Below are 22,154 nucleotides of genomic sequence, written 5' to 3'. Positions count from 1 at the left end.
GCCCAATTCAGTTTTATGTTAGAGCTTTCAAATGTTTAAGAGATCAATCACAAGTGGGCAGATATTGCACCTACATTTCAATAGGTGCACACAAATCATAAAATGAAGAAATAAAAGGATTTTATAATGAATCTTAATGGAGGAAGCAAACCCCCTTGCTGTACAAATATGAACATCCATATATTTAGTTTGCTTAAAAAATACTTGAAACAGAATCGTCGTCTACATTTGGAAATCATCGCGCATGTCATTGTAGCGAAGTACGTGCTCTTTAATTTTGGAGCCATCTACCCAGGTGACAAAATCTTCCAAGTTGCGGGATACTAGAAAGGCTGGATCCTTAACCATTTCTGGACCCACACGAACATGGCCCTGCTCTACGAGATCGGTGGCATGCTTAAGACTCTCCGACATTCTCACTGAAAGAACATTATTGATAAGTTGAAATCAAGCATTCGTATAAAACGGAAACAGTACTCACGTCTGACCATCACCACGGGCAAGCGGCGACGACAAAAGTTGCTGGCCGACATTTTGCTGGCGGTCTCCAAGGTGATATGATCGTTGGCAACACCCAGCGCATGCAGTTTGTTCATAAGCATGGCCGTTGCCTCGCCCTTGAAGGGATCTGTTCCATCGAGTCTTGCTATTTTCTCACAGAGTTCTCTAACTTCGCGCGACAATTTGTTATACCTGTTTAGAAAAGAAATTGCCATTTTAATATCAATTTTATGCAGGCATCGCTGTGCTGGATACAAACTTTGTGTAGTCCTCGCGCTTTTGTATGTGGTAACGGCGTAGGATTTTGTTCTCTTTGCTGCTGTTGTCGACTTTCCATGTGATGAAATCTACCTTCTTGAGCAACTTTTGCTCATGATATTTCAGTTTACGCACCATAATTAAGTTTGTTTTCCTTATGCTGCACGGCAGAGCACATGTGCGTTGTTGTGCGAGTGTTGGAAAACGCTTGCGAGCCGTTTGTTGACTGCGATTGTTCACAGCTGTGTTTGTTTTGCCGGTCAGTGTTGGAAACTGAAACAAAAAGAACTGGCTGAGAAAATGTCAAGCATAAATAGTTGAATATTATTTTTGCGATATTGTTTACTTATGTTAAATTATTCGGCTTGAAATATGGCGGCTACTATAGATGAAGAGTCCACAGCCAAGCCAGCTGTTACTAGCGAAGAAGATCCACTTGCGGAAGAGCGACTGGGCTATGTGCGTGAAGTAGGCTCGCAGGCTGTTTGGAGCTTGTCCTCCTGCAAACCAGGTAGGATCTCGCAGAGAAAGCCAAACAAGAGCTCCACTCAAACAAAACTCCCACTGAACAGGCTTTGGCGTCGAACGTTTGCGGGACAACATAATGGACACTTACTGGCAATCCGACGGCCAACTGCCGCACCTGGTCAATATACAATTCCATAAGCGCACCAACATCAGCCAGATCTACATATATACCGACTACAAGTTGGACGAGAGCTATACGCCATCGCGGATCTCCATACGCTCCGGCACCAATTTCAATGATCTGCAGGAGCTTCAAGTCATCGATCTGACCGAACCCAATGGCTGGGTGCAAATACCCATTAAGGATGGCAACGTCAAGTCGCTGCGCACCTTTATGCTGCAAATCGCCGTCATTTCCAATCATCAAAATGGCCGCGACACTCACATGCGCCAGATTCGAGTCCACGCCCCCTGCGGAGGCGAGGGCAAGCACTATCCCCTGGAGCTGTTCGGCAAGTTCGGAACGGTTGACTTTCAAAAGTTTGCTACCATACGTTAATAAAAAAAAAACAATACTCAGAGACTTAAAATAATCTTTACAGTAGTTTTTGTATGTAATTATATTTCGAATTCTTGAATTCCCTTGGATTATTTCCCTACTTTAATAAAAAGGGATAAAGTCCCGAAAACTGCCTTTAGGCATAAAATAACTGTTTTAGATTATATGTTATTTATCTTGGATTATTTCCGTACTTCGATAAAAAGGGATAATTGTAATCCGTAAAACTGCCTTTAGGCATAAAATAACTGTTTTAGATTGCATGTAAATTTATTCTCTTGGATTATTTCCCTACTTTAATAAAAAGGGATATTTCAAGTCCCGAAAAATGGGATAAAAAATGGTTAGACTGTATGTAAATTTATTGGAGCTGCAAATTACATGCCAACCAATTGCTTATGATCAGTTGAATATGTATGTATGTACGCTACAGACTTAAGTACAAATTAACAAATACGATTGCGATTTTAGTGTAAAGTTATTATCGTCATTGCGATGCAAATGCAAATGTAAACATGGAAGTATCAACAAAAAATCGTGTACAAACTCAATGGAAGTTTGTGCGAGGCTAGATTCGATTATCGCCAAAAATTATCGTCTTATTGTATATATTCAAATTAATGTGTTCGATTATTTAGCTGCTTTTAGCGCTTTATAGTGATCTTTCTCTCCGGCGCCAGTCGGCGACTCGCATTCATAGGAAGTTTTTATAAGAACCTCCTCGTCGAAAACTTCCGCCTTCTGCAAATAGGCCACAACGTGGGATAGCTGCTCATACGGACAATCCAGCTGTTGGCATTTATAGAAGTTGCGCAGCTGTGTGCCAAGAATTGTGCACTTCTCAAAGTTGAAGGATCCGTTGGCGAGTCTAAAAAGAATTATTATTTAGAATTAAATAACAATAAATTGTTGGTAAGATGCTTGCCGGGTATTGTGAGTCTCGTGAATGGCGTAGAAATCCTTTAGAAAGAGCGAGAAAAACGGTATAATGGCACGCTCGATTTTATTAGCCGCTTCGCGTTCGGAGCGCCAAATGGCAGCTTTCATGGTCGAACGGTAATTATGAAAATTGGAGCTGGGATCCATTTGATGTTCCAAGCCCTCGAATTTGGTTGTCTGCACCTTTGACCACTGCAAGAGAAATAGTTTATTAACAAATTGAAAAGTTTCAAAGTTAGCCTTACCGTTTTTTTGAGTCGCGATATGGCAGTCATATTGAGAGCCGTCAATATAGCCATCAGACTGTTAAAGTTGCCCGTGTTGAAGCATTCCAAAGCGGTTTCAATCCAGAACTCAACCATCTGCACGCGCTGAGACTTTTTGCCAGCCTTTTGATGTGACCGGGGCTATGTTAATATAGAAGATTGGGCTTGTGATACTCGACACACTCACCTTAAGTATTTCCGTGGCAGTCAAATTGCAGAGTTGGTTGAACCACTGCACATAGGCTGCGATGCTCACCTCGGGTTGCTTTGCGGAGGTGCAGCTGGAGCCTAGTGTACTTGCCTTGGTTTGCGACATGCAAGTCTTAAAGACTCCGGTGTCAATCAGTTCGATAAACTCCTCTAGACGTATCTGCGAGAGGTACGCATACTCGATGGCGTACAGCTGATGGGCCAGTTCGAAGGCGTTGCTGCACTTGCTCAGCACATTGTCCGTTTTGTAAACATTAGCAGCGAATCGTTTGAGCGATTTAATACTGCTCTGTCGCCCTAAGGAACTGGCCGAGGCCTGTTTTACCAGCAAATACTGCAACTGTGAGCGCTGACTTGCATCCAGCCGGTCTATTGATTCGGAAATGCGATCGAGAAAAGCACTTAATGCCTTGCTGGCGCTGTGCTTGCGCAGTTCTTGAAGCAGTGTCTCATTGCGAAAGTCGTTAGGACATATGCGCAGCCAGTGCACAAGCAGACGCAGCAGCTCCTCCTCTTGTCCGCGGCACTCTTGAATAATCTTTGACAGCAGCTCTTGAACGGTGACAAACAAACGCGCGCATAGTAGAAATGCAAACTCTACTTCCTCATTCCTGCAGCTGACCAGAAGCGCAACTAGTGCACCGATATCACCAGCGGCTGGCAAGTCTTTGGCATAAGCTGGCGGCGTTTGGCAATCGTTGACTGAGTCACATGACTCTGTGATCTGCAAGTGCGTGCTCTGCGTAAGAAATGCGATTAAAATTGCTGGCTAATTATTGTAAGCTGCTGTCAGGATCTTACCAGCAAGGCGACTGACACCGCATCAGCTTCGTCTGCCGAGCTGGGAATGTCACAGTACATGGAATCCGTCTGCGGGTCGCGGGCATTGGCTTTTGTGTAGGGCGCGCTCATCGAGACACTGTGAAAGAGGCCGTCGTGGCCCGAGTCGCAGCTGCTAATATTCGAACTCTTCTCGCCCAGCGTTGTTGCCGTAGACATATTGGAGGTGGAGCCGATCACTTGATCCGAACCGCTTAGGGCAGAGCTGCTCGACATGAGTGAGGCATTCGAAAATGTTTGATTCAGCTGACGACCCAGCTGGTCGCCAGATCTATTGGGTTCCCCATCGCCTGTTGCCTGTGAAGAAAACGTGGAATTCGAATTTGTTCGATACTTGAGCGCATTCTCTGGCGTCGCACGCGCCAGAGCGTTCTGCTGTTTGACTGGCTGCCATATCTCCTTCTGGTGCGACTGATGGTTAAAGTGCTCTTTGGTCTCGACGGTTCTCTCGTCGAGCACCTGCCCGTTGCGTGAAACCAACACCTCCTCGGTGGTGGTCAGCGAGGACTTCACCGTCAGCGATGTCTCCACTTCTATGGGCTGTTGCGCCAGCCCAGCACGAAACAGCAGCTGATTCAAGTGCTCCACTGCCGGCATCTGGCCGTCAAGCAGAGCGCTCTTAATGGCACTTGCATCATCTGCCGGCAGGCCGTCCAATTTGACAGGCACACCGTTAATCAGCAGCACCTCTTCTTGCTGCACAGAGGACGATGTCTCGCAGTCCACAATTTTAACATCCTTGCCGAAAAGAGATTCTACAGCGTTCATAATGTCTTCGTCCATTTTGGATTGATCAGTTAGTCAAGAGGGTATGACAATTAGTTGGTGATGTTGACTTTGTGTGGGTAAAATGCATATGACCCGGGGGGTTCTTTGGATTAATATCAATGCACTAGACTAACAAGCACATTTCTGCAATAAGGAATTTGAATTATGCGATTAGGCAACACATATGTACATAAAGACCATTGTTATTGTTAATGACAAATGCCGCACAATGGAATTGTTAGCGCACAGTACGAGCATAGCCTTGTGACAGACAGACGGGGTGACAACGCCCACCACTTAGCCAAAAAGTGGGCTGGGCCTGGGTCTGTGTCTGGTTAGAATTTTAGCTACACACCTGCAGGAACAGCATTGGGCATTGGCGTTCCGATCGACGCACAATCGTCATTTTTTATGGCAATCTCATTTCAATGCACATCGTTTGCTTGTTTCCTTTGCTAAATACACAGTTTACTTGGCGACTATTTTTATTTATTTATTTATTTCCCACTCCAGCAGTGTTGGGTTGTTCGCTGTGAACAGTAGAACAAGAGAACTTGCAACTAGTTCACTAAACGAACAAATTTTCCAACACTCAACACACGCGACGTATTATTCGCCTTTTTTGCTTCACGCTCGACTGAATTGCAATTGATTTTCTCACTTCGTCAGAAAGTAGCTAACGGCAGCGCATTTAATTAAAAATGAGATAGAATTTTAATTCATATTCTCTCTCAACTCTAATATATATAATAAATTCTTATTTTGCATCATATACACCCTGTACTCTCCAATAGATAATTTGGCGCCAAAGTTTGTAAAATTCTTGAAGGCCTGATAGTTCTATGACGCGGCATGATATCAAGAATATATTGCAATATTCAATGGTAAACGCAGCGTTCAGAGATAAAGGGATTTAACAAACTCTTGCCTTGTAATGCTTTTCGACAAGCGCTTTCCGAGTCTAATTAGATTAAAATTTATTAGTGGGAATTTTAAAACACCTTGGTACGAAAATGACAGGGATATTTAGCTAGTTTAGTTACTAAACAACGGGATAACTGCACTCGGAGGCAATTCCGCAGAAATTCTTGCCCCGAGGCAAACGGAAGTAACCGTCTTCGCCCCAGGCCTTGTCCCACGAGTTCTTGACAATCCAGTAATCCTGTCCGTCTTCAGTGCCATAGCCAACGACCAGAATGGAATGATTCACCTCGCCCTTGTTGCATTCCTCATCTGCGTAAATGCCACGCTTGTAGAGCAGCAAACTCTCCAGCCCGTTCACCGAGCAGGCCAAGGGACCCTGAGTGGCCACGACGGTTTTCATGGCTTGCTCGTCCTTTGGTGGAATGGCAGCAAATCCGGTGATTTGGGCACCAGATATATCATTTTTATATTTGCATGTGTCCTTCTTGTCCACGTAGGGATATTTCTCGCCAGCGGCGATGCCGTTCTGCTCCGTGATGAAATTGAAGGCGTACTCCTGGAAGCCGCCATCGCAGCCGGCGAGACCCAGATCCACAGTGCCACAATCGACCAGATTCTGTTCAGACAGGTTTGGCAATTTTCCCGTTTTCCGGAACACATGACCCTCGATGGCGCCCGTTGCGGCAAACGACCAGCAGGAGCCACACTCTCCCTGGAACTTGACGGGCGTAACACCGCCCTTCTCACGCCAATCAAAGGAGTCCGGCAGTGGCACATTCGTTGCCAACTTGGGTGCAATACGATGGGCCTTCGCTCTTTGCCTAGAAGCCAAAGTTGACAACATCAGACAATTAGCTAATATATTGGCTTGGGTTCACTTACTCGCCGGATAATGACTTCCTCAGGCCCGTAAGCTGTTTGAGGAACTCTGCGTTCGTTAGATCCGCAAAGGCATTCACGGCCAGCTCGTAGGTGGAGGCGCCGCTCTTGAAGGCTGCATTCTTGGCCTCCACCAGGGTCTTGCGCGCACTGAAGATGCCCTCGCGCAGTTGCCGATCCGCCGCAGACAGATAGGATTTGCCCGATTGCGCCTAAGGACATGTGGCAAGGTTGAAGTCGTGCAACTATTTCCCTCCAGCTGTGCGTACTCACCAAAAAGTCACCAAAGTCTTGCACATTCGAGAGTACGGGCGGCGATGGCAAACGGCTGGCTATACTGGAAACCCTTTGCTGCAGCCTATTGGCGGCATTGCCCAAGTTGCCGCCAATGTTGCCACCAAAGTTGCCGCCAAAGCCGCCAAACTGGGCAGAGGCCAGTGCCACGAATGGCAGAAGTGCAATCGCCAGTCTCATTGTTATCTGTAAGGCAATTGCAAGCACAAAGCTAATAATTTCTGGTTTTTATAATTCCCATCATTAAGCGGCAGAATTCATTGAGATTTATCAATCATAAGTATGGGGAATTTAAATCTTTTGTTGCGAATTTATTAACATTATTTTTAAACCTTGAATTCAAGTTTCGCCAGTTAATTAGATGGGGCCTGGTTTGGGGGCCAGGTGAGCAGTAAAAAAAATTATTTATGAACAAATCAAATTAACAGTAAATCTCCGTCGCCGGGTTTATTTTTAATAACACTTTGTGCAACGTTTTATATACTCATGTCATTCGTTTTATAATTTTCACTTCAGCAACGATTAGCCGGCGCGGCGGTAAAAACCAGAAAACCTTGCACCTCACAAGATTAAGCCGATTAAATTGAATTGAATAAAGCCGCATTATTGACAGGCAGTAGCTGAGTTGATGCGGATTACGCAATTAATTTGCGTGCTTGTTCTAGATTTCAATTCCGATCAAGCTTATCGAAATCAAAGTGAATTGATGGTATTTAATTTGGTTATGATCAAATCTTCTTTCTTGTCATTATTTTGGGCAGCCGGTGCAGGTTTACTCTCTGGCTAAACTTTTTTCTCACATATTGAGTATTTTTTTTATTTCTTTCTAGGTCAAACACTATTTTGGAAAAACAGCTGTTCCAGCAGTTGATATCGGAGCAAAGAGAAAACGATGCGGAGTCGATTCGGAGTTGATTCGGAGTTGATTCGGAGTCGATTCGGAATCGATTCGGAGTTGATTCGGAGTCGATTTGGACTCAGTCGAAAAGTAAATTTAAACGGAATCGAAATCCAGAACAGGCCCGTAGCTTGCATAAAATAGATTTCTGGTTATTTCATAAAAATATATGTACGAGAAATCGGCCCCTTTCTGAAACATTTCACTTTATTTCTTATCACACTGAATATTCGCACAATTAGCTCTATCGAGTAACCTTTCTGGGCTGATCCGTCAGTAACAATGCGAGGCCCAGATGTCGGATGCTGTGCTTTTAAAGCCCCGATCTGCGTTATCATGCAAATTTAATTAGAAATGTTTAAGACGAGCTTCACAAGCTAGTCTCGCCTCGTCTCGTATCGTCTCACACAGATCGTCTCGAAATATGCATATGTAAGTCATACGAAACTGGATGCTTATAAATGTTCGACTTAGCTACGTGAATCGTATGAAATGTCGACTGGTTTGGGGATTTATAATCATTAATTAGCGCCATGTATAACATCACAAAACAACCAAATTGATTTCTTTCTACCCTAAGATACATATATATGTATATAAATGTGTGTATTTACTGAGAGCTTCCATTTTATCTATTTCTTGAAACGGTTGAAACTTGTTTGTCAGCGTCGAGTAAATAAATTTGATTAGAAATACAAGAATATTCAGCTAATTATTCGATTTAATTGTGAACATATAAATCATTGACAGCCACCGAAAAACAATTCAAGGGGGACAATTCAAGGGGAATCCCCAAGGCTCAGGGCGAGTAGGGAAAAAAATACAATAATTTCTTAAATTGGGTCGTCGAAATATCAATAATTTATGGTTTAACGTGTCAAATTTACCATTTCCGATGGCTTATTTATATATGTTGGCTCCACATTTGACCAATCCCTTGAATCTTAATTGGAGTTTGTATATTTTAAAATATTTCACGTATTTTTATGTTCTCTTACCAGTTAGCCTGGGCTCGCGTTCAAAAGCCCAGTTAATACGTTCTGTAAAATATTTATAATTTCATTTTGGAATTTGTTAATTCATTTCCTCACTTTGGTGAAAAATGTATTTTAAATATACAATTAAAAATATTAATTTGTGGCTTAAAATTTCAACTGTACTGTTTTGTTTTGTTTGTATTGCGAGTCTTTCATTCAGTCTGACGCGAATATATTAATGCATAAATATATATTTCTAATTAATTATAATATATAGGTAATTTAGCCAATCAGGCGACGGGCTGTGAGTTTGGGTTCTTGAGGTGCTTCAGCAATGGGAGTTGCCACGGGCAGCAATACAATAGGTTGGCTCAGATCAACTGGTGGAGCTGCCCAGTTCTCGGTCATGGCAAACCTCTGCGAAGAGTAAACAATATTTATTGTTGAGTAATTATTAAATTGACCTATACTTACTCCACTGGGTGCATATATTGAGCCCCGCTCAATCTGAGGAAGAGCAGACGCAAATGCCAGGCAAGCAATGAGAGCCACAATGATTACTTTCATATTGAATGGATGATGTTGTTGGGGTTACTTAATCAGGGATATTCTCAAGCTTCGGGCGCTGTGCTTGGAATGATTCTGCAATGTCGAGGACTTTGCTTTTATACAAACACCTTTCTCTTTGGGAACAGATGCAGCAAAAGTGCAAGCATAAAATGTTTATTTTAATCTTCCCAATCTGAGCTTCCGTGTCGTGAGTCACATGAATCTCTCTTGCAATTCAATTCTTTTCGGTTTACATTCATTATTTTTATACAATCAAACGGCATTTTTGACACAACTTTTCTTTTATCACAAGATAGTTTAAGTAGTTTTTATTGTTTTTTATTATGATCCACTTCAGCCCATCTGCCGAGGAGCACAGTCGTGTAACTTGTAAACGAATCCTGACAATCTCTCATTATTTATGACGATGAAGTATCAATATATTAAGGGATATATATCACGAATTATTTCACTTTATGAATTGAATATTGTAGGGATCCGACACAAAGCCAAATTCAAGAGAAATCGAACAATAGATATAACAAGAAAGAAAACAGAAAGCTGCAACAATGAGAGACTGATTCGAGTCGATGGTTTTGAATATAAGTATATACTATAATTAAGTTAGAGTAGCCTCCAGTTCTCGCTTTGCAATAGCTTAAAGAGGTCATATTTCGTGCACGGATCGGTAGACTCCATTGAAGAAAGGTTACTAAGACCCAGAACAGAATTGATCACGGTCGTCATATGAGAGTAGAATTTAAATTAATTAAATTAATTCTCAACTGCAGAAACCATTTGTAAAAGAGTTTCAATGGGCAGCCAACTTTTTGCGATTACAGCAAATGCGACATTGAGTTTTCTTGTTTTTGTTATCCTTTTGATGAGAGGTTTTCGATGAGGCTAAGCTTAAGAAACTACATTTTAAGTAGTAACATTTGAATAAAAAAGTCGAATTTACAAAAGTGTTTATTTGCATACAAACATTTGATATCAGTAATAACATGGCTTTGATGTAAAAAGCTGACCCCAAATGTATTTCATATGAAAGCCATATTAATATTGTCGACAGTCTGAAAGCCAATATTGCTATAAAGCCAAAATTTTGATATGATTTCATAAGTATTTACAAATTTAACCTGTTAGATATTTTTTAAGCAAAATATAAATATATACAAAATATAAATATTTGCTAATCTCAAGTCAGATTTTAATTCAATAAAACAGCTCAATTAAACGCTTACAACAACAAAATAAATCATTTGTTTATTATTTTAAACATTTTATTTGCAATTATTTTTTGAAATATACTGCAAATATATATAACCAGAAGATAACATTGACCTTTGTTCCAATTGGAATTGTCAGCCAAGAGAGATGTGCATCATCTGGTGTATTTTTAGGATAATGTAAATCTTCAAAGTTTTATAAATCAGGAATGCAACTTTCAGGTTTTTCGCTGGATCATGCACCATACTGAACACTCTATGAAATGCCAATGACGATTATAGATATTGAAGATATGAAAACCTTACAATGCAGAAATCAAGTTCAAGATTGATGGCCACAGAGATCGGACAGAGAACAGACAGACGAATAAAGTAATTAAATTAAATGCCATATTAGTCTTGTGAAATCTTTGATATAATAATTATTTAACACATAGATAACATTTTTAATTTAAATTAAAATATTTAGAATAATTAACAAGTCAAATGACGGGCTGTGAGTTTGGGTTCTTGAGGTGCTTCAGTAATGGGAGTTGCCACGGGCAGGAATACAATGGGTTGGCTCAGGTCAACTGGTGGAGCCGCCCAGTTCTCGGTCATGGCAAACCTCTGCGAAGAGTAAGCAATATTTATTGTTGAGTAATTAACCAATTATTATTTATTATGAGAGCACTTACTCCACTGGGTGCATATATTGAGCCCCGCTCAATCTGAGGAAGAGCAGACGCAAATGCCAGGCAAGCAATGAGAGCCACAATGATTACTTTCATATTGAATGGATGATGCTGTTCGAGCTACTTAATCAGGGATATTCTCAAGCTTCGGGTGCTGTTTTTTGAATGATTCTGCAATGTCGAGGACTTTGCTTTTATACAAACACCTTTCTCTTTGGGAACGGATGCAGCAAAAGTGCACGTAAAAATTTTGATTTGTTTTAAATTTTATAATTATGAGATACTTCCGTTGCTTAAATGACGTGATACATAATGCAAGCGGATGCTTTGTATTTTTATATCCATTGAAATGCAAATGAATAAGGCAGGCAGACGAGGTATCTCCAGACCCATCAACTTATATACGCTGGCTAATCTGTCCACCTGTCTGCCTAGTACTAGTCCCCCTCTCTCTCTTTTCTCTCAGTTTAAGGATATGGTCGGTCTCTCAATAATCCATGCAGGTGATACATTTGCGGGCACAGCGTGGTTTACACTTTTCAAACACAAAATTGTCAGCGATTTCCTCAATAAACTGCAGCCAGATGCAATGGTAAGTGCCAGAAAGTAAAGGTTATCCATTTTTTTTCGCTTAAATCTCCATTCTTGTAACTTCTAAGTTAAAATGGGCAAAATGAGTAAAGCTAAGTTTCTTCAAAAAAATCTAGTCCCTAGGAAACCACGAATTTGATGAGAAAGTCGAGGGTCTCGTAAGATTTCTAAATTACGTAAGTTTTCCCGTGATGGCCTGTAACCTGGATCCTGCGAGGGAACCTGAACTGGCTGCCTCTAAGCAACTAGTCAATTCGACTATTCTCGATGCAAATGGCACAAAAGTTGCCGTGATTGGGTACGTCACGCCGGAAACAAGATTGCTGTCAGTAAAAGACAGCATGGAATTCAATGAGGAAATCGATTCAATTAACTAAGTATACGTCTTTGCATAACCACATACTAGTTTTATGTGGACCTTTTGCTCACTTGCAGCACGGAGGCGGCTAAACTAAAGGCTCAAGGCCTTCAGATTATCATTGCCTTGGGACACTCTGGTTATCAAAAAGACCAGGACATGAAGTTGACCTTGTTATTGGCGGACATACGAACACATTTCTGTTCAACGGAGAGAAGCCAAGTGTCGAAAGTATAGACGGTCCTTATCCCACCGTAGTTACACAGCAGAGTGGTAAAAGAGTTCCCGTGGTGCAGGCCTACGCCTACACGAAGTACTTGGGTAAACTTCACGTGAAGGTTGGTTCAGGTTCAGTTTGGTCACAAAATTTCTATTAATCATATATTCTTATACAGTTCGATAAAGATGGAAATTTAATCGAGTTCGATGGTTTGCCCATTCTATTGGATTCCGGAGTCGCGCAAGACAAGGAAGTGCTTAACCTGTTGGAGGTTTACCGCGAGAATGTTACGGCCCTAGAGAAGTCCATTGCGGGGCATAGCAAGGTGTATCTGGAGGGACGTAAGGCCGTTTGTCGTTTGGTCGAGTGTAATATGGGAAATCTAATTACCGATGCCATGGTATTCAGCAGAGTTATGGAGGATCAGGGCGGCGATTACTGGACAGATGCGTCTATTGCAATTCAGCAGGGCGGCGGTTAGTTTTCTCGATTGCTGGAACAGTTCGAAAGTAACCCCTCAATTTCCAGGCATACGCAGCTCAATCGAACGGAAGTCCGATGGCATTATCACTCAGAGCGATCTGTTGACGGTCCTTCCTTTCGATAATGATCTTTATGTCACAAGAATCAGTGGCAGGACCTTACGGAATGCACTTGAAAATTCGGCCGCGGCTAGAAATAAGCATTCCGACGGAGCATTTCTTCAGGTATCCAGCATACATGTGGTCTACAATCCGGATATGCCAGAAGGTAATCGAGTTGCTTCAGTGCAGGTGCGTTGCGCCAGTTGCACAGTGCCAACCTACAGCAGTCTGAACGAGACCTCCTACTACAATGTGATTGTGCCGCAGTTCATACTGAATGGCGGCTTGGGTTTCATTTTGGTAGAAGAAATGAACCCGGTTACAATACGGATGCAAAAGACTATTGTTCAAGCTGTTCGACAGTATTTTGAATACCATCAATTTGTGACTCCGGAAGTGGAGGGCCGTATTGTCTTCAGAGGATCAAGTTAAGCTGAGCTCCTCTTTCGTAAGATATGTAAGCTTTTTATAACTAAAATTTTCGTATATCCTAGCAAGCAGTCTTAAATAAATACTTTTACTTGTCATAGTTAACTTATCAAATGTAATTATTTTTATAAATAAAGCCTAATAATTTGGAGGCACATAAGTTCTAGACGCAAAAGGACTTGAATGGCATTCAAATGGAACTATGGTTAAAATTGTACTGGTCTTCAATAATATTGCTAGTGCTTGTTAAACAAGACACGGGTCTTAAGTTCTCCGTCGTACACACAAATGATATGCACGCCAGATATGACCCGATGAAAGATAGCAATGAAAAGTGCGACATGGGCGATGATGAGAAGGGCCTGTGCTTCGGGGGCTTTGCAAGAGTGGCTACGGCGTAAGTTTTGACCGGTTACCAGTTTGACTTTAAGACTTTCCACTGTTAACCATTTAGTGTGGCAAAGGCACGAGCCGAGGGTCCAACGATTTTTTTAAACGCAGGCGATACCTTTCAGGGAACTCCTTGGTTCACAATATTCAGGAGTGAGCTGGCGGGCGAACTGATGAATATGCTGAATCCAGATGCAATGGTGGGTACTTTGGTCGGCACATGCAAGCGTATTGCATTTCCCTTTCCTTTAATAGTCGCTGGGCAATCACGAGCTCGATGACAACGTCAATGGATTGGTGCCTTTTCTTCAAATGATCAAATTCCCCGTTGTCTGCTGCAATATAATCCTGAAAAACGCTCCAGTCTTGCAAAATATGAAGAGCTTGGTTCACTCGACCATCATCACGAAGTTTGAGAAGAAAATCGGAATTATTGGATATCTGACGCCCGTGACAAGAAAACTAGTCTCGGCACTCGATATTGAAATCCATAATGAAATACCTTACATTAAGTACGTATTCGATATGTTTAGCTATATAGTTGGGGTATTAAAATTGTGAAACACACAAGTGCCGAGGCCAAAAAACTAACTGACAAAGGAGTCGATATTATAATTGCACTTGGACACTCCGGCTACAGCATGGATCAAGATATCGCCAGGAGTTGCCAGGATATTGATCTTGTTGTCGGAGGACACTCGCACACGTTCCTATTCACAGGCACTCCGCCGGAGAGGGAGAACCCCGTGGGCAACTATCCAACTGTGGTCACCCGAACAAATGGGCAACAGGTGCTGGTCCTTCAGGCGTATGCGTATACCAAGTATTTGGGGAAAATCGATTTGGAGGTAGGGGTCATTGATGATGCTAGAAGCTAAGCATTGATATCGGGTTAATCCATAAGAATTATATTTCGAATAGTTTGACAACGGAGGCCGCTTGATCAAATATAGTGGCTCTCCCATTCTGTTGGATAACACAGTGGCGCATGATTCCGCTGTGAAGGCCCTCTTGGACAGTAAGAGGGCGACTATTGATGAGCTGGAAACCCAAGTGGTTGGCGTAAGTAAGGTTGTTCTGAATGGCGATCGGGAAGTGTGTCGTCAATCGGAATGCAATTTTGGCAACTTTATTGGCGACGCTTTGGTCTACGGCCGAGTTATTGAGGACTATGGCGGTCTCTATTGGACGGATGCAGCGATAGCCCTAATGAATTCGGGCGGTATGTTGCATGTCTTTAAAGCTCATCTCATACACGTTGTCAAGGCATATTTGTGATAGGCATACGCGCGAGCATCGATCCGGGCCCGGATGGAACTGTCACGGGCGTGGATATAGCCACAGCTTTGCCATATGGCAATACCGTGTCGGTCACCCGCATCAAGGGCCATGATCTTGTCAAAGCCTTGGAGTACTCGGCAGCCTTGCGGCACACTGACTCGGATGGGGGCTTCCTGCAAGTGTCCGGATTGCGCCTGGTCATCAACTACAATCGACCAAAGGGAAAACGCGTCACATCAATTAATGTGCTATGCGCCGATTGCAGAATTCCAAAATATGAGCCCTTGGAGAGGGACAAATTTTACTCGGTAATTGTGCCAAGCTTTATTCTGAATGGTGGCGATGGTCACAGACATTTTAAGGACCCCATAGAACCGGAACTCCATCGTCTAAAGCTGATTGATCGCGAAATATTAACCAAATACTATCAGGAGCACAAAATTGTTTATCCCATGCTTGAAAGTCGTATAACTATTATAGAGAAAAAACGCAGATCCTGCGCGCCGATCCGATCGCAATCTCTACTTGTTCCGATTGCGCTAGTTACTTTTTTATACCATTTCATATAAACCTAATGATATTTTGTATAATACAGCATAAAATCGTATTACGTAAATTCTTTTTAATTCGGAGCTAGAACATTTTCAGTTTTCCATGGAGGCCTAGCAAAAAACTGGAGGATCTTGCATGCGGAAATAGCCTGCTTGCAATTTATGTACAACTAAGAGGTTTGAGGCAAAACCTTGGATTATATATGTGGAAAACCAGGATCGGGACCTTAAAGGCATCCGATCTGTCCAGGACTCCGGCAAAACTTATAGATAAGCAAAGCTCAAACTGTGTGGACAAGACTACTTCTTTATTATGACTAAGAGCTGTATAATGAATGGATTCATGCGATAAGCGGCAGATAATAAGATGGGCTTCAATGTTTATAATTTTGAGAATAAATGAGTTACACTCTAACTTGGAGTATTCTCTTAGAATGTTCCCTTCCACCTGGCAGCTGAGTATCTCGCCATGCGGGATATTTACACTGCAACGTTCTCACTTGCTGTTGCCCCAGCTAATATAGAAACTGCAATAAACCGTTAATCGCTGTCATTAATTGACACCAATACCAGAGGCGACAACTAAGTAAGTATGTAATATGATCTTCTCAGTCCGAGCGACGAGGTCATTAGCGATCTAATGTTGAGTTTCGTCAGCTGAATCTTTTGTTTTTGTTTTTGTTAATTACTTAGTCTCGGGGGTCGTCGTACCTCCAGCTTGTGCATTGACCCTCCACTATTATACGACGCCCTTGGCTGAAGACGTTTGTTTGTTTTATTTTCTTCTTTTTTTTTTTGTCCAAGCTCCCCCCTGTAACTGGCACGCACTAATAAACATGCTCTACTCTAACACAACCTCTGGTCAAACTTGGCCTCTGTAAATAAATCTCGTCGACTAGGTCTGACCTCTTGCTTGTCTGTGATCAAGTTAGACTGCCAAATAAATCTGAAGTTCTTGATTCTGAGAATAAAATAAAAAATAAAATAAGAGACAGGATCAGTCCTTCTTTTAAGGTATTTACAATTAATAATTCAAAACAAATTACAAGTAATTATGTAATTAATTTAGACTTGCAGATTTACTCAAAACTCTCTGACAATGTTCTTCTCCTAGCACATATCTTACATTTGTCTTCGGCTAGATGTTCAATATATCAAATAAGGGGAAATAAAGGGAATTCCGACCAACCATTTTAATGAACGGGTTGAACTCTAATTAATTAAAATGACAAGTAATTATGTAATTAATTTAGACTTGCAACTATCAATTTGATAATGTTCTCCTCCTAGTACATATCTTCCATTTGACCTCAGCTAGCTGTGCAAAATATCAAATAGGGGAAGATCAGGAATTCGGACTGTTTATAACATTTACCATTTTAATGAACGGACTGAACTGAACTCTCTGAGCCTCTGCTGGCTCCAGTGTGCATTCGCGTATGCGTGCTTCAACCTCAGCCTCAACCCTGGCTCTGGCCCTCACCTTCGGACTGGCCCTTGGCTCAGTGTAGCTACCGGCGTGTTCCTCTGCTGCTGCTGCTGCTGCTGCTGCTGCTGCTGCTGATGTCGTGAGAACTACAGATACTTGTGCGCTTTGAGCTGGAGGTAAAGACAGCAAATGACTTGGTCGTAGGCGACACAATCACCGTCTGCTGCTGCTGCTGGCGGCAGTTGGCTTTGGCATCTTTGCCAGAAGCCTGGACTGCGGCTTAAGCCCAGCAACTGGGAAGTCTTCTTCTGTGCTCGTATGTAATTATAGCGCGCAGCTCATACTTAGACTCTGTCTCGGCACTTGATGTCAGCTGGGCCTGGATTCGCGGTTCTTCTCTCTGGGCTTTGGGCTTTGGAGTCTTTGGCTAGGCGGCGGCGGTCAAGTGCAGAATCGGGCATTTTGCACGGCACTTTAGCTTTCAGCTTCAGCTTTCAGCTATCAGTCATTCGGTTAGTCATGGTTAAAAAAGGTTCTTGAACTCACCCACACCCGCATTTGTATTCGCGTTCACAGTCACAGTCAGAGTCACATTCACATTGAATGCCTGCTTAAATGTCGAGAGCTTGGCAGTGGCATTTCAATTTCTCAAATAGACTCGCCACGGAGCTGCCCTCTGGTCCGGGCGAGGAGACCTGGGCCATCTGTCGGCTACGAGAATGGGGCATAAGTATAATCAGCTCAACTGTTTTTCCCCCATTTAAACGGTAAATGTGCTTATAAAAGACATCTTCCGTCTTCGAGCTCGACGCTGACTTCCTCTGCTGGAAATAACTTCTGCATACGATGGACTCTAATGGGCATATTAGTGACATTAACCAGGTCTGTTGGCCCTTTGCCTGTGCTCCACATCCAATTGGAACTGGACTCGAGGCACGTGAGGGTCCCCGTGGAAGATCTTCTATGCCAAGTACAAAGTCGAAGCAACAAATTAGACAAAATAATCTTCATTCAACGCGATTTTCGTGTTGCTTGTTATTTGTTGTTATTTTTCATGGCTTTGTTATTTGGTTGGCTTCTTTTCCTGTTGGTCGTGATTTTTTTGCCCAGTTCGCTAGAAACGCTGAATTGGCTTCACCTTTTGACATGGAATTCGAAATGACGTGAATCACACAAAGAAGAACTCAAAACTGTGTGTTGTGTTGTTGTTGTTGTTGTTCCTCTTTCATGGACATCATCCGCATGGGCCAAATTTGCCTCGTCCTCATTCTCTTTGATTGCCAGCTAGCACTCCACAGCCATAGGCCATTAGGCAACAGGCACCGAGAATCGGGCAGCGGGCAGATCGGGATCGGGTTCGGGTTCGGGATCGGGCATGCCAAATGCTCATTTGCCTCGTGTGCCTATGTCTTCTGGGTTGGCTCTGTGATCGAAACTATTTACCGTTGATATGGTTATGGTTAGGGTTAAGGCAAGGAGCCTGCTCGATATCAAGACACCGAGCAAAAACGAGATCTGAAATATTGTACCCTAGCATGAGCATATAACAACTGTGTCACGATTCCTGTAACGCATGAGTGGTTGCATTTCTCCACTCAAGAAATCTGCGTCAAAATATAATACAAAGATATAGGTGTAAATATATATATATATTAATAAAGTTGTTTGAATCTCGTCTTCAATTGTGACGATTTTTACCCATTTCCGAGTTTTCAGATTGTATGAATGACAGTTTATTTTTGGCTATTATTCATTAAAAACTCAGTTTCTTATATAGGCAAATATATATTTTTAGACAAGAGTATAGGTTTTTTATTGCTTAGAAATAGATAAGGGAAACCCAAAGATGGCTTTCGGGCTTTATGCAGATATTTCTTGCAGCATGCTTTTTAGGGCAAGTCGAAGTTTACAGCGATGTACTTAGGGAATTCAGGTCTAAAAGATTTCTGAGATTTGAATAAAGTATATTCCTGATGTAGGGTATCTAAATCAACATCAGATCTCTGATCAAGTTGAGAGCTGGCTGCAATTTGGTCCGAGTCCGAGTTTATAATTCGTTTGTTATGCTTAGCATTTATTGCAAATGCTGGCTGCGATTCCGCATATTTTAATAACTTATTGCAAAATTCGATGGGACTGCCGCACATGAATTTATGTATGAAGAAACCGGAGGGGCCTGGTACTGGTTTGTTTATGTGATTTTCTGGGCTTGGCCCTCACGACACGTGGCGGCCAGCAAGGGACGAGATGCAAATGCTGATGACCTTCGCATATCAAGGACAAAACGAGAGCAGAGCGGTCACAGGCTATGCAATTCTACAAATATAGCTTCCATAGTCACATAGAAAATTGCATTTGTATCTGAGGCATCTGAGGCTGGCTGAGATAATGAGCTGGATGTCACTGTTGAGCGCTTAATCCTTTGATTCCATGCGGAAAATCTACCTGTATATTAGTTTTTTTAGCATTCCCGCTGGCTCGCCAATAGGCAACATACCATGACCATGTCATCATCATCATCATCAGCTCCAGCTCAGCCTGAAGTTGACGCTAAAGTTGATTGCGAATTTCTGGATACAGGAGCAATGCACGCACCTGAGAAACAGATTCAAATATTTATTTGCACTTGTATGTGTGTGTCTGTGTGTGTCTGTATGTATGGGTAGAAGCAAAAATAAACCGAAGCCGGCGTTGCCCGTCTGCATGTTGCCAAAGTCGGTGGTGCAAAGTCGAGGATTTTCTACCAAAAGGCGAATTAAATTCCTCAATCTTGGGCCAAGTTTATTTTTAGACCCCGAACAAGTCGCTGCGAAAACTAGCAATGAAATAAACCAGAGAAAAGGGATAAAAAAAAAAAACAACAACAACAACAAGAGGAACAGCAACAAAGAGGACGCAGGCCAAGACGAAGACGAGCCAACAAAGTAAGCACACAAATGCTGAAGATCACAAGATCAACTAGACGCAGCAGCAGCAGCAGCGGCAGCAGCAGCGGCAGCAGCAGCGGCAGAGGCAGCAGTAAAAGAAGCAGCAGCAGCAGCAACAGCAGCAGCAGCAGTAAAAGAAGCCAGCGAGGAAGAGCAACATGTATGGATGGATATGGATGAATGCTGTTAAGACGAAGGCCATCCAAATGGCCGCCTCTAGACGCCAAACTAAATCCAGATAGCGAGGAGCCCAACTGACGCGACGCGGCGGTCACATTAAACTGAATGCGTCGACAGGCGTCAGCTTCGGCGTCGTCGTCGACGTCGACGTCGGCGTCGGCGTCGGCCCGGCGGCAGTTTGAGCTTCAAGAACAAGAACAACAACCTTAATAAAAGTTACACGTAGGGCGGCCCAAAATCTCGGTGCGTTCCTCGATAGAATTTTGATTGCAATACGCACGCACAGTCCCAGCCCCAGCCTCAGCCTCAGCCTCAGTCTCAGTCCCAGCCTCAGTGCCAGCCATGAACACGGACACAGTGCCAACTTTTTGCTGGTCAACAACCGCCTAGATTCGAGGCACAGGCTCAGCCCTACTTAGTGCTAGTCCCTGGCCTGGCCTGGCCTGGCCCCGGCCTGGCCAACTGGGAAAATGAACGCATTCCATTTCCCATGACTCTTAATCACCAGGCCATTATTATTATATTTACTCGTTCGCGGACTTGTATATAATTATGCCCCACACCCACCTATCCACCTATTTATCCAGCCATGTGTCGAATTGGATTAACTATTGATTAGGCTGCTCCACGAAGAGGCCCTGCAGTGGGGGACACGGGGGTACTGGGGGACAGATGCCACAGAAAATATCTGCAGCAAGAGCGAGTGAATCGAATAACTTAGCTACTAACTTAACTACTAACTAAGCTAACTAGTGTATATATAAGTACATATGCAATTTTTTGACTTGCTAGTTTTTATATGTATATACAAATCATAAATATTATTAAAAACTGACTCATTCATAACTATAAACCATATGCAAATATCTACACCACATAAAATAGAAACTGAAAAAAAAAATCCACGCCTATTATAAAAAATCATAAGGATTACACTCAGATATTTATGTATCTTACAAATGCATTGTGAATTTCCAGTGAATCCCATAGCCAAAGTCAAAAGTTAAAATATTTCCATATTACTTAGCCACAAGCCACCAGCGATGTGGACTTCCAACAATCCTGCAAAACCCATTTACCTTGACAATAAGTTCAAAGCCGATCGGACAAAAATAATCGATCATCCAACAATTTCTATGCACACAGGAAATATGGATTAGTTGTCGTTTTGGATTTCCTTAAAGTGTGAAGCACGTCTCAAATTAATTTTCAGAAATATCGGTAAAAACGATTTTGGAACCCACAGGTAAGGGTTTCGGCTATTTTTATACGCGTTTTGAGCCCATTGAAATTGGCTAAAAAGGGTATATTGTTTTTGTGCCAATGTATGTGACAGCCAGAAGAAAGCATCAGAAATTTAAGATTTTGAAGGCTAAAGTCACAAAATTTGACAATTAGCTCTTAGAAAAGTACAGATTATCTTTCATATTATTGACATTAGCTAGTAGCGCGAAGAGGGTGCAGGGTATCTTTTAGTCGGGAATTCCCAACTGAAACCTTTTCTGCTTTATAATTAGAAAACAAATCAGCTTTCTAGCTCTTAAGAAATAAGAAACCCTTAAATGAAATTGCTTTTAGATGAATTGATGAGAAATATTAAGGCTTATGCGAATTGGTATAAATATGTCAACAAGAATTTATGTACTTTGCCATAAATACATATGTGCATATTTACATATTTACATATATGTATGTATGTAAGTATGTATGAATACTTAACGAATATTACAATTTTTTATAGTGGAACTTTTGGTTGGCCCTTTGGTATATGGCAGGCACATTTGGTGGGAGCACCCGCAGAATTATTGTCAAAATGCAAAAGAGAAGATCATTATTACATTTCACGCTTCCAGGCAGGGATCGTAAAACCGAAACCACAAACCAGTCGAAACGTCGACGTCGACGTCGACGTCGCCGTTGACGTTGACGGTAACTGCGATAGCGTACCAAATTAATGGAACCACCGCGCAGGGCTGGAGCT

At 42.3% G+C, this 22,154-nt stretch overlaps 6 protein-coding genes and 1 pseudogene across 8 annotated transcripts; 3 read left to right on the top strand and 4 right to left on the bottom strand.

The window, feature by feature from the left end:
- Positions 1–98: 98 nt before the first annotated feature.
- On the bottom strand, positions 99–981 carry LOC6626854 (U3 small nucleolar ribonucleoprotein protein IMP3). The gene is made up of 3 exons (XM_002050052.4): positions 761–981; positions 482–693; positions 99–419 (listed from the first exon to the last, which is right to left on the bottom strand). Exons 1-3 carry the CDS (start codon positions 895–897, stop codon positions 223–225), a joined length of 546 nt encoding a protein of 181 aa, XP_002050088.1. The 5' UTR covers positions 898–981; the 3' UTR covers positions 99–222.
- A 40-nt stretch (positions 982–1,021) lies between these two features.
- On the top strand, positions 1,022–1,937 carry APC10 (anaphase-promoting complex subunit 10). Its single transcript, XM_002050053.4, has 2 exons — positions 1,022–1,270; positions 1,332–1,937. Exons 1-2 carry the CDS (start codon positions 1,132–1,134, stop codon positions 1,784–1,786), a joined length of 594 nt encoding a protein of 197 aa, XP_002050089.1. The 5' UTR covers positions 1,022–1,131; the 3' UTR covers positions 1,787–1,937.
- A 193-nt stretch (positions 1,938–2,130) lies between these two features.
- On the bottom strand, positions 2,131–5,358 carry LOC6626777 (ras-GEF domain-containing family member 1B). 3 transcript variants are annotated; one of them, XM_002050054.4, is made up of 6 exons: positions 5,165–5,358; positions 4,003–4,779; positions 3,179–3,940; positions 2,971–3,114; positions 2,712–2,917; positions 2,131–2,654 (listed from the first exon to the last, which is right to left on the bottom strand). In XM_002050054.4, exons 1-6 carry the CDS (start codon positions 5,213–5,215, stop codon positions 2,417–2,419), a joined length of 2,178 nt encoding a protein of 725 aa, XP_002050090.2. In that variant the 5' UTR covers positions 5,216–5,358; the 3' UTR covers positions 2,131–2,416. The 3 variants fall into 3 exon arrangements, with proteins under 3 accessions (XP_002050090.2, XP_032292390.1, XP_032292391.1); XM_032436499.2 differs by having other exon boundaries at positions 4,003–4,953; positions 5,165–5,357; XM_032436500.2 differs by having other exon boundaries at positions 4,003–4,338; positions 5,165–5,357.
- Positions 5,359–5,769: 411 nt separating this feature from the next.
- CtsK2 (Cathepsin K2) lies at positions 5,770–8,082 on the bottom strand. Its single transcript, XM_032436501.2, has 4 exons — positions 8,061–8,082; positions 6,886–7,092; positions 6,616–6,824; positions 5,770–6,554 (listed from the first exon to the last, which is right to left on the bottom strand). The coding sequence occupies exons 2-4, from the start codon at positions 7,084–7,086 to the stop codon at positions 5,852–5,854; spliced, it is 1,113 nt and encodes a 370-aa protein (XP_032292392.1). The 5' UTR covers positions 7,087–7,092; positions 8,061–8,082; the 3' UTR covers positions 5,770–5,851.
- A 2,858-nt stretch (positions 8,083–10,940) lies between these two features.
- On the bottom strand, positions 10,941–11,413 carry LOC26531404 (uncharacterized). The gene is made up of 2 exons (XM_015174838.3): positions 11,237–11,413; positions 10,941–11,168 (listed from the first exon to the last, which is right to left on the bottom strand). The coding sequence occupies exons 1-2, from the start codon at positions 11,327–11,329 to the stop codon at positions 11,034–11,036; spliced, it is 228 nt and encodes a 75-aa protein (XP_015030324.1). The 5' UTR covers positions 11,330–11,413; the 3' UTR covers positions 10,941–11,033.
- Positions 11,414–12,015: 602 nt separating this feature from the next.
- Positions 12,016–13,421, top strand: LOC6626781 (protein 5NUC-like; annotated as a pseudogene).
- An 89-nt stretch (positions 13,422–13,510) lies between these two features.
- Positions 13,511–15,693, top strand: LOC6625513 (protein 5NUC). Its single transcript, XM_002050059.4, has 6 exons — positions 13,511–13,812; positions 13,870–14,005; positions 14,061–14,317; positions 14,377–14,653; positions 14,727–15,027; positions 15,087–15,693. The coding sequence occupies exons 1-6, from the start codon at positions 13,610–13,612 to the stop codon at positions 15,653–15,655; spliced, it is 1,743 nt and encodes a 580-aa protein (XP_002050095.1). The 5' UTR covers positions 13,511–13,609; the 3' UTR covers positions 15,656–15,693.
- The last annotated feature ends 6,461 nt before the right edge of the window (positions 15,694–22,154 follow it).

The sequence above is a fragment of the Drosophila virilis genome, chromosome 5 (genome assembly GCF_030788295.1).
Source record: "Drosophila virilis strain 15010-1051.87 chromosome 5, Dvir_AGI_RSII-ME, whole genome shotgun sequence".
Lineage (NCBI taxonomy): Eukaryota > Metazoa > Arthropoda > Insecta > Diptera > Drosophilidae > Drosophila > Drosophila virilis.
The sequence above is the reverse complement of the archived record's forward strand: the minus strand, read 5'-3'. Positions and strand labels throughout refer to the sequence as shown.